Below are 15,945 nucleotides of genomic sequence, written 5' to 3'. Positions count from 1 at the left end.
GAGGGCAAGGGCTTAAAAACCTCTCCCTGAGGGCGTTCGGGGTTCCAAGGTTCTTAGGCCTGTGAACCCTCCCTCAGCGCTGAGTCCCTTGTATGAATCTGTGTTGGTATGTGAATAATCACGATCACGATCACAAAATCCCATTAATCGTCGATTTCTCGAGCAGGTTCAGTAACCTCTCCATTCGTCCTTTCCCTGAGATCTTAGAAGTCTCTCTCGGCTCGGCCCTCCCAACGATGGATGTCATGGATGTCGCACTGGAGGCTCTTTCAGGGTCAGGGGAATGAGATCCAGCTTAATACTGGATTTAGCATATGAATACACCATGGGAAGCTTGCAAGGCTGTCCCATGTGGGCAGGAAATTCTCAGAAGCCTGCCAATTTCTCCCAGAGGGAGAAGTAGGCTACAAGATATTGCTTCTGGGAGCTCGCTTTTAAGTCTCTGGAGGTTGGCCGTTGATGGGATTACACACACCTGGGTTCCTCTGCCGGTACCTTCATGCGTGAGGCCTGTCTGAACGTGTGGACAGGGGCCTCGACCATGGCTGTGGCTAGGTTCCGGTGGTCCTCGGCCGCCGGGAGCTCTGCTCGGGGTGGGGAGGGAAGCTGGAGCCCATCCCCTCTGAGGGGTCCCGAGAAGACAGCCAGGTGTGCGGGCAAGAGACTTTTGTCTCTTGTGAATAAAACCTTGAAAAATCTGTTCCAGGGGCCGGAGCGATAGCACAGCGGGGAGGGCGTTTGCCTTGCACACAGCCAACCTGGGTTCGATCTCCGGCATCCCATATGGTCCCCTGAGCACCGCCAGGAGTAATTCCTGAGTGCAGAGCCAGGAGTAACCCAAGCGTCACCGATGTGTCCCAAAAATCAAAAGGAAAAGAAGAAAAGAAGAATCTGTCCCATCTCCGTGTCTCAGTCAGCAGCTGAGCTCAGGCTTGAGGCCACTTAACACCTGGAGCTGCCTCCGATACCTCTGGCACTTAACACAGATGCCAAGACCCTGCCTGCAGACTCGGGACTCCAGCCTCGGCTCCCTGCGGCCTTCACACGGCGCGGGTATCCCGAGCAGTTCTGCTGCACGTCTTGCCCTTCCTGCTCCGGCTCATGTTCTTTTGAGGGGTCTGTGCAGGCCACACAGGATGTCGCCAGCCCCTGGCCCTTGGTAGCCAGCACCCAGCAGCCTCGAGCTCCAAGCAGGAACTTCACGAGCCTGACCCTGTGCAGACCTGGACTCTGCACCTCGAGCCTCCCTGTCCTGATCCCAGACCCCCTAACCCACCCACGGGCGGAGCCCACCAAAGGTTGCCCCTACCCTCCACCAGATGTGGGACTTTCACTAGTGTTGTCTTGGACGACACTAGTGAAGAACCCAGGCTGGCCGCACGCAAGGCAAACGCCCTACCCACTGAGCTATCACTCCAGCCCTACCCGCTGCGCTATCACTCCAGCCCTACCCGCTGTGCTATCACTCCAGCCCTCTGAAGCCTTATTTTGTTTTGGCATCACCCAGGATGGGCCAGCTGGGCCTGGGCTGTGGTTCCACCTCCGGCTAGCTGTGGCCAGCTGTGGCCTGGCGTTTCCCCTTCCCAATGAGGGCACCGAACCTCATAGTCAGCTAAGGGACAGGAGGCACCGTGTGCTGAGGATGCGGGTGGGGAGGAGCCAGGCTGCCGGGTGCTGCCCGTGGCTCGGTTGCCCGCAGAGAATCCCACCTTCTCCCTAGGTCGCATCCTTGTGACCTCAAACGCGGCTTACTCCTTGAGACCACCTGGGCAGGGGGTAGTACTGAATCCGTTGGCTTAGGCTGGGACTCTGGAAGGTGTGTGCATGTGTATATGTTTGTAGTCTTGGTTTCTGGGTCACAGCCAGCGATGCTCAGGGCGTACTCCCAGCTCCGCGCTCAGCAATCACTCCTGGCAGGCTCGGGGGATCACAGGATGCCGGGGTCAAACCCGAGTCAGTCACACGCAAGGCAGGTGCCCTACCCGCGGTACCTGCTCCGGCCCCACTGGACTGCACTGTACCCAATGCTCAATCCCACATGCATGTTTCACTGACCTGAGACTCAGCCTCACTTCTGTCATCTGCTCCTCTGAGCTGCCCAGGGACAAAACTGCCTAGGGACTCTTACTCTTCAGTGTCTTTAACTGAAACCATATATATATATTTTCCCTTTTTGGGTCGCACCTGGCGATGCTCAGGGTTACTCCTGGCTCTGCACTAAGGAATCACCCCTGGCGGTGCTCAGGGGACCATACGGGATGCTGGGAGTTGAACTCGGGTTGGCCGAGTGCAAGGCAAATTGCCCTACCCGCTGTGCTATCACTCCGGCCCCCTGAAGCCTTATCTTTTTTGGCATCACCCAGTGATGCTCTGGGCTTATTCCTGGCTCTGTGCTCAGGGACCACTCCTGCTATTCAGGGGGTCATATGAAGTCCCTGGTCACTGTATAATCATTCTGGCGCCTTATTTTTCCCTAAAATAAGAAAGGTTTTCAACTTTCCTGAATGCAACCTGACTACATCCTACAAGCACTCTTTTCTGTTATTTGCAGTGACTCTATTTCTAATTAAACCTTTTGCCCAGTTTTTTAAAATGTATGTTTTTCTTGGGGCAGAGAGACAGCAGAGGGGTCATGGTGCGGTACCGGGGTCAAGGTGCAGTAAGGGGTTAAGATACTTGCCTTGCATGCAGTGGACTCCATTCGCAGTGCCTGGGGACCCCTCCCAGCTCGCCCACCCCTCAAGGAGGAGGCACACGGGCTGGGCATTAACACTTTTAATGTTTCACATTGCTTCTCTTCAGGAGACAGACAACAAAAACAGACGAGATCCTGGATGTGCGTCAGCGCACCGGGTGGGCAGACTCTGCACAAGGCTCGCCACGAGGCCTTCTGTGACCCTCCCGGTGGGGACAGAACGCTCTGCCCGCTCAGAGGGAGCCACAACATGATTAGACGGGACCCTGTCAGCTGTCTATTGTTTCCATGGCAGAGATGGGCAGATTCGGAGGGGGGAAAACAATTAAAAAAAATTAATAAGAATAAATAAAAATGCACCCGGCCTCCAGGGCCCCTTCTTTCCCTCCTTGCTTCCGGGGCCCAGGACGGGCGGGAGGCAGGGCCGGGTGGGCAGGGCCAGGTGCTCTGCCGACCGAGCGCCAGGAAGACGAGGGGGTTCCCTGAGGTGACCAAGAAATGCACTTGGAAGGAGCCGCTCAGGGTCGCCGCTGGGCCGGGCGGGCCGGGCTGAGCCGCCCGCAGAAGCCCCGCGGCCACTGGGCATTGTGTGTTCAGCCGGGCCGGGGGCAGCGCTGGCAGGAAGAGCCACTGTGGGCGGGCACCACCCGACAAAGCCCAGGGGCACAGAAAGTCAAAACCACTTGGGGTCTTTTTTTTTTTTGGGGGGGTGGTGTTATTTGGTTCCGGGGCCACACCAAGCTATGCTCAGGGGCTCTCCCCGGCTCAGTGCTCAGGGCTTGCTCCTGAGCAAGTGCTCAAAGGGCCGGATGAATGCTCGTCATCAGATTCGGCAAGGTGAGCGCCTTAAACCCTGTTCGATCTCGCTGGCTCCCAAACCACCAGGTTTGGTTTGGTTTTAGTTTTCTTCTGAAAATCCTTCACATCCACCTGTGTTGGAGAATAACTTAGGCGAGTACGCGTTTGCTTTAAAATGGGATGATTACAAAAGGGTGGAAAGAATTGTGTTCCTACGGGCACAGTTCTCAGAAAAAGGACACGACAGACAGACAGACAGATGGGAAAGCACAGCGGGACACTCTGTGTCCAGCTCCAGGGCCAAGCCAGCCGCCCCCTGCCCGCGAGCAGCCACGCCCGGGCCAGACCCAGCCTTCCACTGACTTGCTTTGGAAACGGGTTTTTTTTTTTTCTTTTAAATCAGGGGACACTGCTAAACAGGGAGGGGATGTCGTACACTGTTCACTGCGACTGGGTCTGGGCAGTGCTCCTTCACGGGGCAAGGTGCCCACCCAGCCCTAAGCCAGAGCCCACTGCTAACCTTTTTTCCTAACTAGGACCAGTAACGCCTTAAGACAGAGAGGGAGAGAAGAGGAGTCTATAGGGAGAGGGGGGGAGGGTCCTCCAGGCGGGGAAGGGCCCTCAGAGAGGGAGGCTGAAGAGCGCCGACAAGGTTCCATCACTGCCCACCCGCAGGCTTGAGGCCGGTGACTTCATGGACGCACCCTGGGGTGCCTGCCGGGCGCCGGGCTCAGCCGCTGGCGGGAACCCCAGTGCGGTGCCGTCTGCCTTCCGCCCGCTGCTTCCGACCCCCACGGAGAGCGCGAGGGGCGCCCCGGGCCGGAGAAGAAGTTCGAGACCGTTCCCGAAGTCTTCCTCGCCCTGGCTCGGGGCCGGAGGGGCGCGGGGCGGAGTGTGGCGGGCGGCACCCGCACCGGGGCTTAACCTCAGCAGCCGGCCTGCAGGATGTTGCCGCCAGAACGCTTGGTCACCGACAGCGTCGTGAAGACCTGCGGGGGGAGAGAACAGGGGACGCTCAGGCGCGGGGAGTGGGGCTCGGGGCAGGCACCTAGCTCAGGACCCGACCACACCTACCCCCACACACACACACACATGGGGAGTGGGGCTCAGGGCAGGCACCTAGCTCAGGACCCGACCCCACCTCCACACACACACCACACACACACACACACCACACCTACACACACTCACACCACACCCCTAGCTCAGGACCCGACCCCACCTCCACACACACACACACACACACACACACACACACACACACACACACACACACACACACACCCGCAGCCCCCGACCTCACCTCCACACACACACCACACACACACACACACCACACCCCTAGCTCAGGACCCGACCCCACCTACACACACACACACACACACACACACACACACCCCCGCAGCCCCCGACCCCACCTCCACACACACACCACACACACACACACACCACACCCCTAGCTCAGGACCCGACCCCACCTACACACACACACACACACACACACACACACACACACACACACACACACACACACACACACACACACACACACACACACACACACACACACACACACACACACACACACACACCACCCCCCCCCGCAGCCCCCGGCCAGGGAGAGCCGCTATTTCTCTGCAGGATCAAAGGTGGAAGCAAACTACAGAGGTGCAGACACCCCCAAGGTGGGCCCAGGAAAAAAAGGGTGAGGTTTGGGGGGGCGGGGGGGGCTTGGGGATCTACTCAGAGGGGGGCGGGCTGAGTTTCCCTCCCCGCCCCAGCAGCACCCCGGCAGCCGAAAACCTCCAGAACTCAAGGGCAGCCTTGCTCAAGGCCGCTCTCCACACAGGCTCGGAGCCTCGCCCACAAGGGAACCTGCAGAAAAAGCCAGGGGTGCAGGACCCGTGACTGAGATCTCCAAGCTCGCTCCGAGCAGGACTGGGCCTCTTCCTCCCGCCAGCTTTCTAGTTTTCCAGTAGCTTGGCAGTCACACCGACAAACTGCCCCCCCCACCCCAGCACAGTATCATCCCATCAACGGCCAAGAAGAGCGCGACATAGGCCTCACCCGCGAGAGAATCTGCTCTGTCATATTCTAAACCGATGAGCAATGGGGCGACAGTGATACAGGGATACAGAATTCCTAGAGCGTGCGACCACGAGTCTCTCAGACTCCGGCCCACTGATGTACCAAGAGTAGCTCACATTTGTTTGGGTGTAACATACGTGCTTGTAATCTCTTCTACGAGGGCCTGAATGGCTCCGGGATGAAATACGACAATCTCCACACACTTTCCTCTTAGGGTGGTGGGATTGGGGTTTGAATATTAAATGCAATGAATTATTGTGAACAACTTTGAAAAAAAAGGAAAGACTTGGGGTTCTGGAGGGAAGAAAGGTGGACGGGGCCACAGGTGCTCCCCCCCAGCTGGGGGGGGGGTCAGGAATAGCCACGGACGCCCCCCTCCCGGCACCTCGGAGCTGTCTAGCGCCCTTCTGCCCAGGCGCCTCTCCCGCTCTCAGCTCAGGCCCGTATTTCCTTGGGAGTGGGAGGCGCACCCAGAGATGCCCAGGGCTTGCTCCTGGCTCAGTGCTCAGGAATCACTCCTGGCGGTGCTCGGGGGACCATCCGGGGACGCTGGGATTGGAACCCAGGTCGGCTCCGTGCAAGGGCGGTGCGCTACCCGCGGTCTAGGACTCCGGCGGCTGCTCTGGACGTGTCGCTACAGACGGAGGCGCAGAGCACACCACAGTGCCCGGCATTCACGGACCAAATGCTTTACGAGGTGCCCGCCCGGGCACCCCTCCTGGCTCCCAAGTCGCTGCCAACGGGTGCTGGCAACAGGCCCGAGGCCTGCCAGGGCAGCTCCTGGCCCCGGAGCGGGAGGTTCAGCGGCCCAGTTGGCAGCCCCGGCGAGGCGCCCGCCCGGCTGCCATCCGCACTGGCAGGACCATCTCCCACGTCCACAGACCCTGGCTCGGAGCCTCCAGGGCCCCGGGGGGCTCTGACCCGCCCTCACATAACACTGCAAGGCGTTTGCCTTGCACGCGGTCAACCCGGGTTCGAATCCCAGCATCCCATATGATCCCCTGAGCACCGCCAAGGGTGATTCCTGAGTGCAGAGCCAGGAGTAACCCCAGGTGTGCATTGCCGGGTGTGACCCAAAACGCAAAAAAAAAAAAAAAAAAAAAAAAGAAATCCAGAGTGATCTTCACTCGGCTGCCGCGGGGCAGGGCCGAGGAAGCTCCTTCCCGGCGAGCGTCCCGAGTGCCTGCTTCTGAGTACGGGGGTTCTCGTACCACACAGAGTCAGCCATGCGCCGGGAACTCCTGGGGCCCACCGGAGTCAGCGGCCGATCTCCGTTATTTCCCCCAGACAGAAAAACCGACAGTCAAGACGGAACAAAACACAACACTTTCTATGCTCAGGGCTGGAGCAATATACAACAGCGGGGAGGGTGTCTGCCTTGCACGCAGCCAACTGGGGTTCGATCCCGGGCATCGTACCTTCAGGAGTCTGCCCTGAGCACCGCCGGGTGTGGCCCCCAAACAAACAGCAGCAACAGAAATACTCAGACATGCCCATTCCTGGCTGGACAGCCGCACGGGAGCCCCCCAGCCATCCCTGCTTCCACCGGAAGCCAGACAAAACACTGCTTTCGACAGCTCGGTCCTGCACACACGAGCGGCCGGTGTTGGACGCTGGGGTGACTCTGAGGGACTGAGTGGACAGCCTGCAGGGCAGAGTGGAGGGGCTCCCAGAGAAAAATAACTCCTGAAATCTGTGTGCTGGGGAGGCTGAGCACTGAGCAGTGAGTCTCAGGGACAAGCCCGGCCAAGTGAGGGAAACAAGACACCCAAACACACCTGGGGTGGGAGGCGAGCGCCTGGCGAGCAGAGCCCTGATCACACCCAGGCGGCCACGCCCGACACAGGGCGCTCCCAGCCCTGGAGTCAGTGCCAGAGGATTCCTCAAAGGCAACAAACAGTCAGGACGGACCCCCACGTGCGTGCTGAGAACAAACCCCTCAAACCCCTCGACTGGATGAACAACCTCAATTGCTGGAGTCAACGGCGCTATCCTCCCGAGAGGGAAAGGAAAACAGATCCTTCCACGACGGACAGACGCCAGGATGCGACGGTCACAATGCCCAGGGCCGGGGCTGCAGGACGGCAGGTGGGGCATCGTGCCCTGGCCAGGGCCGACACTGGCCGTGGGAAGTGCTTGCGGAGTGAGGGACGTTGTATGACCGAAACCCGGTCAGGAACAACTTTATAATCATGAATCTCACTGCAAATTTTTTTTCGATTAATAAAAAAAGTGTCTGAGATTCTGGGGATGGTAGGGGGTGGTGTGGGGAGTGGGGACAGGGGTGTGTAGGGGGGAGGCGGCTCCTGAGGGTGCCCTGGCAATGAAAGCAGCACTCCGAGGCCTGGGGGCCGGAGCGGCAGTACAGCAGGGAGGGCGTTTGCCTTGTACAAAGTCAACCCGGGTTCGATTCCCAGCATCCCATATGGCTGCCAGGAGTAACCCCTGAGCATCCCGGTGTGACACCCCCCCCCACCACCTCCGCCAAAAAAAAAAAAAATAAAAGACTCCGAGGCGAGGATTTCCCAGAGTGGGCGACTCGGCTCCGTGGGAGGCGGCAGTGAACCATCCGGGGAGGGGGTGGCCTTCTGTCTGTCCCCTTAAAGGAAACAGCTTTTTCTCCCCCCAAGAGGTGACAGTAGACAAATCTGGGCACCTCCAGGGTCTGTCCTTGCTGGCGGAGCAGACTCTTGGGACCGCTGTCTCTGCTTCCTAAGGACCAAGTAGTTTCCTGGCTTTTCCCTCAGAGTGACGACCAGGGGAGATTCAGGCCAAAGCAACACGGGTCAGCATCACCCGTACTTTTGGGGGGGAAAAAGAGGAAGTAACTTCCTGTGAAAGGGGGATCCTGACCACGGAAGCCCTGACTTCTTCCTTCTTCCTGAAGGTCAGCAGCACCGAGGAACATCCAGACCCAAGGAAACACCAGCCAGGATATTAAAATATTTAAACATGTACCCAGAGAAAAGACCAGTCATTCACATGCAAAAAAAAAAAAAAAAGAACAGCAAGAAAGAGCTTCAACCTTGTTAGCAAAAAAAAAAAAAAAAAAATCCTTGGAATAGTTACTTCTTTTATACTTATGGAAGAAAAAAAACCCATACTTACACTGAATTTTTCAAGAGTTTCATTAACACTTTTAAATGCAATGACGATGACACTGAAAGCTAGATCAGCTCAACTTTTGAAAAACACTGAATTTCCTTTGTTTAAAAAAAATGTGGCTTTTGTAAGAACAGAAGGACAATTTATATGACAATGGAAACGGCCGGGCACAGAGGAAGGGAAATAAAGAGCCAGGGAGCTCCACTAAAACAAATCTCAGGGTTATGAGCTGGTGAGCTTCACTTCTCAGAAATTTAGGAAAGGAACCTGGGGCCAGGGGTGAGCCTCTGAGCTCCATCCCCGGCACCATGAGAGCCCCAAATCAAGCAAAACAACAAATGGAGCTTGGGAAGGACTTGCAGAGTTAACACACCCCAACGCAAATGTGGAAAGAACTTGTCTTTTTCTCTAATACTGACGGGGATGGCAGAAGAGATGGGGGGGGGGGGGGGGCGGTAGCCGAACAACCACCCAGAGAGATGAACCTGAGCCTCAAGAAATGGCTAAAATCATCAGATGAAGTTCATTTTAACAAATGTTTTAGTCACTGCCTCTTCTGAATTTTCATAAAGACAATTTTTCGTTCTTGGGTGTTTGGGCTTTTTTTTTTGGGGGGGGGGGAAGGGGGTTGTACCACACCCAGCCGTGGCAGTGCTCAAGGCTTATTCCAGGCTCTGCACTCAGAAATTACTCCTGGTGGTGTTCAGGGTACCATCACGGATGCTGGGGATCAGACCCACATCAGCCATGGGCAAGGCAAGCACTTCTGCCCCTAAAAACACATTTTGAAACAGCTAAAAGCAGGGTCACCCCAATCCTGTCTTACTATGCAAGGTATACAACCCACAACACACACAACAGGGCGGTGGGAGTTATTTAAACATTTGATAGGGCACTAAAACTTATTTGGAGACATTCCACAGGGGTCTTTCAAACACACTTTCTTCTGGAGTTATCATTTTCCCTACAAACTTGATAAGTTGAAACGACTCCTCCAAATGAGGTGTAATTAGTTTCCTATCTGGATTCTCACTGCTCAGATGTCCAGAATACATTATCACCAGGAACTTCACGCTGAATAATGCTAATGCGTTTCTGCCTTGCAGGCTGACAAGGGCTGGTGAAACAGACTTCTCTCTCCTCCTCCTCTAGGACAATTCCAGGAGACCCTTGGGAATTTCTAAACTGAGGAACCTTGTCAGCTTTTCTAAGAAATTACTCCTTAACACACACACACACACACACACACGCACGCACTCCTTAACACACACACAGTTTGACAAAAGCCAGCCAGCCAGCCAGCCAGACACACACACACACACTGTTTAACAAAAGCCAGCTCGACAACTATAGAAAGATCCATGATTCATCCTACAAACCACCCACCTCAGGCCCTGGCCTGAGGCTACTTCTGAACTTGAGAACTAACCGTGCTCAGGGCTGGAGAGCTAGTACAGCAGGTAGGGCACTTGCCTTGCCTGTGGCCACGCTGGGTTCAATCCCCGGCTTCCCATACAGTCCCATGAGTACCACCAGCACTGAATCGTGAGTACAGAGCCAGGGGTAAGCCCTGAGCATCACTGGATATGGCCAAAAAACCAAAAGCAAAAACAACAACAAAAAATCCCCCGTAAACCAGACCCGGCAATGCTCAGGGCTTACTCCAGGCTCTCTGCGTTCAGGAATCACTCCTGGCTGGCTCAGGGACTATGTGGAATGCCAGAGATTGAACCTAGGTCAGCCGCATGCAAGGCAAACATCCTACCCATTGTGTAATGTATCACTCCAGCTCCCTTAGTTATTTCTAATTCACCCGAATGTGGTCTGGAACAACAGCACAGCGGGTAGGGCGTTTGCCTTGGACGTGGCCAACCAGGTTCGATTCCTCCGCCCCTCTCGAAGAGCCTGGCAAGCTACTGAGAGTATCTCGCCTGCACAGCAGAGCCTGGCAAGCTCCCCGTGGTGCATACTGATATGCCAAAAACAGTAACAAGTCTCACAATGGAGGCCGCTCAGCAAATTGATGAGCAATGGGATGACAGTGATACAGTGACAGTGATGTGAAAAATGAACCTCTAAAGGCATTTTTTGTTTAAAAAAAAAAAAAAGCACCTTAATCAGTCACTGTTAGTTTAACTGAAATGTCTCTCCAACGTTCTTCTTCCTGCCCAGCCACACGCCATCAAGGACGAGGACCCAAGAAGCCAAGAGCTGCAGGGCTCCGCGTCCCTGAGCCACCGCAGGGCTGAGGCTGGAGCCAGCAGGCAGGTGTGGAAGGCGCGACACCTCTCTCCACAGCACAGCCTCGTGCTGGGGCCAGAGCGGCAGCACAGCAGGGAGGGCGCTTGCCTTGCAGGCTGGGCTCCATCCCCGGCGACCCATAAGGTCCCCTGAGCACCACCAGGAGTGACCCCGAAGTGCAGAGCCAGGCGGTGAGCCCCAAACACTGCTGGCTGTGGCTCCCAAACCACAATCACCTTAAATATTAAATGAATAAAAATAAAGCACAGGCCTGCGGTAGAAACAGCGCCCAAGCCAGCCCCAAATCCAGCCGCAGTCCCAATGTGAAGCGACCCTCAGCAGGGGCTCCGGGACCCTTCCCGCAGAGTCAAGGTCACTCTCTCTCCAGGCAGACACGCCCACGGTGCGCAGGCAGAAGCCGGTGCGTGTTGAAAAATCAACTTGCTAACCTAGTAGTTCACCACCCGGGCCTAACCACTGTGCCAGGGGCTGGGGAGAGAATATGGTGGGCAGGCTGCTCGCCTTGCACGCGGTCGACTCAGTTTCCATCCCCAACATCCCTCATGGCCCACCCAAACACTGCCGGGAATAGTTCCTGAGTACAGAACCAGGAGTATAAATAATCCCTGAGCACTGCCAGGTGTGACCCCCCCCCCCAGAACAAACAAAATAAATTTTTAAAAAATCATTTTGCCAGAGAAGCTTTTTCAAATATACGTTCCCCTTGCTGAAATGTGGTTCATGGTCGAGCACTGACTTGCCCTGTAAGTATGAAGCCCCAGGTGTGCTCCCTAGCACCCGTGTGTAGAATGATATAGCTATAATATATAGCATGCGCGCACACACACATACACACACACACACAGCCACATCTGTGACAACGACACTCCTGCGGGGAACGCAGCCTCCAGGCAGTCACTGGACGCCTGGCCATGTGGGAGCTCTCCCAGACACCCCCGGGCGCTGCTACATCACCCCAGTATTCTGCACGCGGAAACCACGCTTCAGAGAGCTGAGCCACGCGGCCAGGTCCTGACACCATCTCTGTGCCGCCCAGGCTTGAGTCCCGAGGGGAAATACTGACACCCCCAAAGGCCCGCCCCGGGCTGCTTTAGACCCCCGTCACCTCCCAGTCACCTTCAGAACCCGCCCTTGGCTACACCTGACGTGGAGCGTGGCGCTTCCTCTCCAGGAAACTCAGCGCTAATCGGGCTTCAAGCCCGGCCTGGGCGTGAGGGCTCCCCGGGGAGGCGGGATAAAGGTAGGGCTGGCAGCGCCAGGCGGGAGCGGAGCTCAGCGGCAGGGCACATGGTTTATGCATGAGAGGCGCTGGGTTTAATCCCCGCAAATCCCTTTCAGCGCTTCCGCCCGCGGGGCCTGGCACCACTCCCCGGCTCCTCCCAGGAATGCGAAATAAGGAGAGGAGCCAAGACCGCGCCGGAGATGGCCGGCCGGGACCGTCTCCCGAGAGGCCCCCACTCCAGAGAGGCGGCGAGGGGAGAAAGAAGCAGAAGCACCTCGGGGGTCCTCAGTCCCTGGCCCGAGGTGGGGGTGGGGACCCACCTCTGCACACACGGGGTGGATCCCAATGGTGCTGTCCAGCTGGGCCTTGGTCAGTCCGCACTTGAGGGCGGCCGCGAAGCCCTGGGTCACCTCTCCAGCATTCGGGCCCAGGACGTGGAAGCCCACGACGCGCTCCTGAGAAGGGAAACAAAGCCAGAGGGTTACCAAGACGTTACTCACCCTGGGCTCCCCACCCACGGCCTAAAAACACGCCCCCCGTGGAATCTGAAACCCCCGAGGAATAATCTTTCCAAGGGCAGCTGTGCCCGAGTCTCCTCTACCTGGTTTCCTCAGGACGCCAGGTAACTCCCGCCTCCCTATAACACGTGACCAATTTTCAGAAGTGAGGGAGCTGGGGAGACACCCCAGAGGGCGGCAGGACAAGCTGGGCATGCGGAAGCCCCCAGCTGGAGGCCTGAACACCACCCGGTGTGGCACCAAAGCCTTTTTTTTTTTTTTTTTTGCTTTTTTGTGCATTTGGCAATGCACAGGGGTTACTCCTGGCTCTGCACTCGGGAATTACTCCTGGCGGTGCTCAGGGGACCATATGGGATGCTGGGATTCAAATCCGGGTTGGCCAAGTGCAAGGCAAATGCCCTACCCGCTGTGCTATCGCTCCAGCCCCCCAAAGCCATTTTTAAGGAAATTATGAAATTACTGCAGCTGACGTTTTGGGGGCAGACAGCACAACTCCACTTCAGACATTCACGATCTGGTAAGAGCCGTAAACTCAGAAAAGCTTGGCAAGTCTGCAATGCCCACGAAGGGGCTGATTCAGATCAATTCTAAGTCCCAAGCTGACTATGTGTAACGGGCTGCACAATGTTCATCAGCGGACAGGCTGTCAGCGCCGTCTCTGAAACTGGGGGAGGTGCCAGGATAATCCCCCCCTGGGTAGACTGTAACTAAATGGGCGCCATGGGGCAGGGGCGTGAAGTCGATCCAAAGTGCCACTATGGGGGGCCGGACCGATAGCACAGCGGGTAGGGCGTTTGCCTTGCACGCGGCCGACCTGGGTTCGATTCCCAGCATCCCATTTGGTCCCCTGAGCACTGTCAGGAGTGATTCCTGAGTGCAGAGACAGGAATAACCCCTGAGAATCGCCAGGTGTGACCCGAAAAGCAAAAACACAAAAACAGAAACAAAGTGCCACTGTGGGGGCTGAAGGGGACAGTATGGTGGGTCAGGCGCCTGCCTTGTACACGCCTGCCCTGGGTCCAATCCCAAGTGGTCCTCTGAGCACTGCCAGGAGTCACTGCTGAGCACAGAGCCAGGAGTGAGCACTGCAGGTGGCCCCAATGCCAAAAGAAAACAAACACCAACAAAGCAGAAGTGTTCCCTGGGAAAGAGGCAGGAAGGGGGTGTGGGGACAGCACGCTCTAAGCTGGAGTCATGTTGGCCATCGGGGCTTGAGTGTACGGACAAATGAAGTGCGAAATGTAGAAAGCATACAGAATACGCCGAGCTTACCAATCATCTCTAGCTCACTCTCAGTGATTTTTTTTTTTGCTTTTTTTTTGGGGGGGGGTGTCACACCCAGCGATGCTCTGGGGTTACTCCTGGCTCTGCACTCAGGAATTACTCCTGGCGGTGCTTGGGGGACCATATGGGATGTCGGGGATCGAACCCGGGTCGGTCGCGTGCAAGGCGAACGCCCTACCCGCTGTGCTATCGCTCCGGCCCCCACTCTCAGTGATTCTTAAACAGGCTGGGCCCCCTGACCCAGTCTGCACAATGCCAGCCGGAATTAGGAGGGAAACACACAGACAAACACCGTCGGGACACATGCCACCTCAGGACAATTGTCACTGGGGTTGGGAAGAAGTGAAGGGACAGGATGAGGGAGAGATACGACACAGGACTCGGGCACAGGATGGTGACGTCATCACCACACCGTCCCCATGGCCTGGCGCTGAATTCTAGCCCTGCCCTGAACCTGGACATGGAATCTGCAGGTGATTAAAAGTGGGGTGACACGAGCAGAGGCCTCGGGGCTGGGGGAGGATTCAGTGGGCTAATAAACCTTTCAGTAAAATGCTCGAAGGATGCCATGCGGATTTCTGGGACCCAGAGACTGTGACGCATGAAGGATCAAAGGGGCGGCGGGGACAATGCGGAAGGGACTTACGTTGTCTTTGATATGACAGATGACTTTCGCGTAACATTTGTTGTTATCTCTCGATGGGATCGTCCATTCCAAGGGCCAAAAGAAACTGTGGTAAACCTAGAAGATACAAGAATAAGCCCCATGACCTTCAGGGTGTGTCTGCCAGCCCCTAGGGGCGCGTGGAACCCTGACTCATCTCTCGGCTGGAATTGAACAGCAAGTTCACGAGCCACACAGGAATCGGGGCCAGGAAGGGGATGACTTCAAATTTCTGGAGTTATACCTCAACCGCTTCAAAGAGTAATTAAAGCTTTGTTAGCTAATAACAAAGCACAAGCTGAGAGAAAGAAAATAAGTGAAATTAAATGAAGGAAAGGAAGACAAGAACAGAAACCAATTGCAGAGACAGAGCCGAAGATCAGCAGTTGAACCAGGCCCGACCCTGGCGCCCCAGAGAGGGGAGGGAGAGAGAGGGAGAGGAGGAAAGGGAGAGGGAGAGAGGGAGGGAGGGAGGGAGAGAGAGAGAGAGAGAGAGAGAGAGAGAGAGAGAGAGAGAGCGCACGCACACACAATGTTGGGAGAGAATGTGTCACTATTCTACAGTTGTAGGACTGCAGTAAATGTTTAGTTTTTCTTGTATTTTCTATTTCAATGACCCTTTTAACGAAGCAGAGGCTGTGTCGGGGGGCCTACATTCAGCATTAAGGGCATCTGGCCGCATATGTGGGACCTGAAGTTCGATTCCCAGCACAGTCAAGCGTCAGGAGAAGTGGCCCCAGACTTTCCTGCACCGGGGAGGAAGGTCCTTGTTTCTAAAAAGTCAAAGTAAGTAACATTGGGTTGAGTAATAAAAACTGAAAAAAAATGTTCAGGAAGCATTATCAATATGAAATATGAGAAAGCGACTATATGGTAGATTAAAAAACAATTTTTTCCATCAGAAACACATGGGGCAGAGGAATCATATTTTTCAAACGGCTAAGACAAAAAAAAAAAAGTCCAGATATGAAGAAAAAAAATATAAAAAGGATAAAAAAAAAAAAAGCTCAGGTGCAATCTAGGTTGCTACGGGATCCCACTGCTGGTATTTCTGACGGCTGCGTTGGAAATGTGCAGAAAGCAGCCTTTAAGTTCAAGTTCCACGCTGAGAGGGCGTGAGCTACCACAGCCGTACTCAGGGGCCCGGGTGTGGAGAACGGCTGTCTTGGTTCTCGGCATCCAGTTACTCTGACATCAAAGATCTCAACACAGTACGAAGACGAGTGGCAGCAGGCTGTCTTCACCAGGAGGAGCGAAGGACTGCCGAGCAGGGCCCCGGGGGCCACTCCTGTCAGGCGCCGCTGCCGGG

At 55.8% G+C, this 15,945-nt stretch overlaps 1 protein-coding gene across 4 annotated transcripts in view; it reads right to left on the bottom strand.

Moving 5' to 3' along the window:
- Window positions 1–2,760: 2,760 nt before the first annotated feature.
- Window positions 2,761–15,945, bottom strand: part of TXNRD1 (thioredoxin reductase 1) — a 52,480-nt gene continuing 39,295 nt past the window's right edge. For all 4 annotated transcript variants that reach the window (XM_055118183.1, XM_055118180.1, XM_055118182.1 and 1 more), the window contains 3 exons: window positions 14,619–14,714; window positions 12,491–12,625; window positions 2,761–4,482 (listed from right to left, as the gene is read on the bottom strand). In XM_055118183.1, coding sequence (XP_054974158.1) covers window positions 4,420–4,482; window positions 12,491–12,625; window positions 14,619–14,714 — 294 coding nt within the window. In that variant the 3' untranslated portion in view covers window positions 2,761–4,419. The remainder of the gene's footprint in view (window positions 4,483–12,490; window positions 12,626–14,618; window positions 14,715–15,945) is intronic.

Source organism: Sorex araneus, chromosome 10 (genome assembly GCF_027595985.1).
Source record: "Sorex araneus isolate mSorAra2 chromosome 10, mSorAra2.pri, whole genome shotgun sequence".
NCBI classification, from domain to species: domain Eukaryota; kingdom Metazoa; phylum Chordata; class Mammalia; order Eulipotyphla; family Soricidae; genus Sorex; species Sorex araneus.
This window is presented reverse-complemented; position numbering and strand designations above follow the sequence as displayed.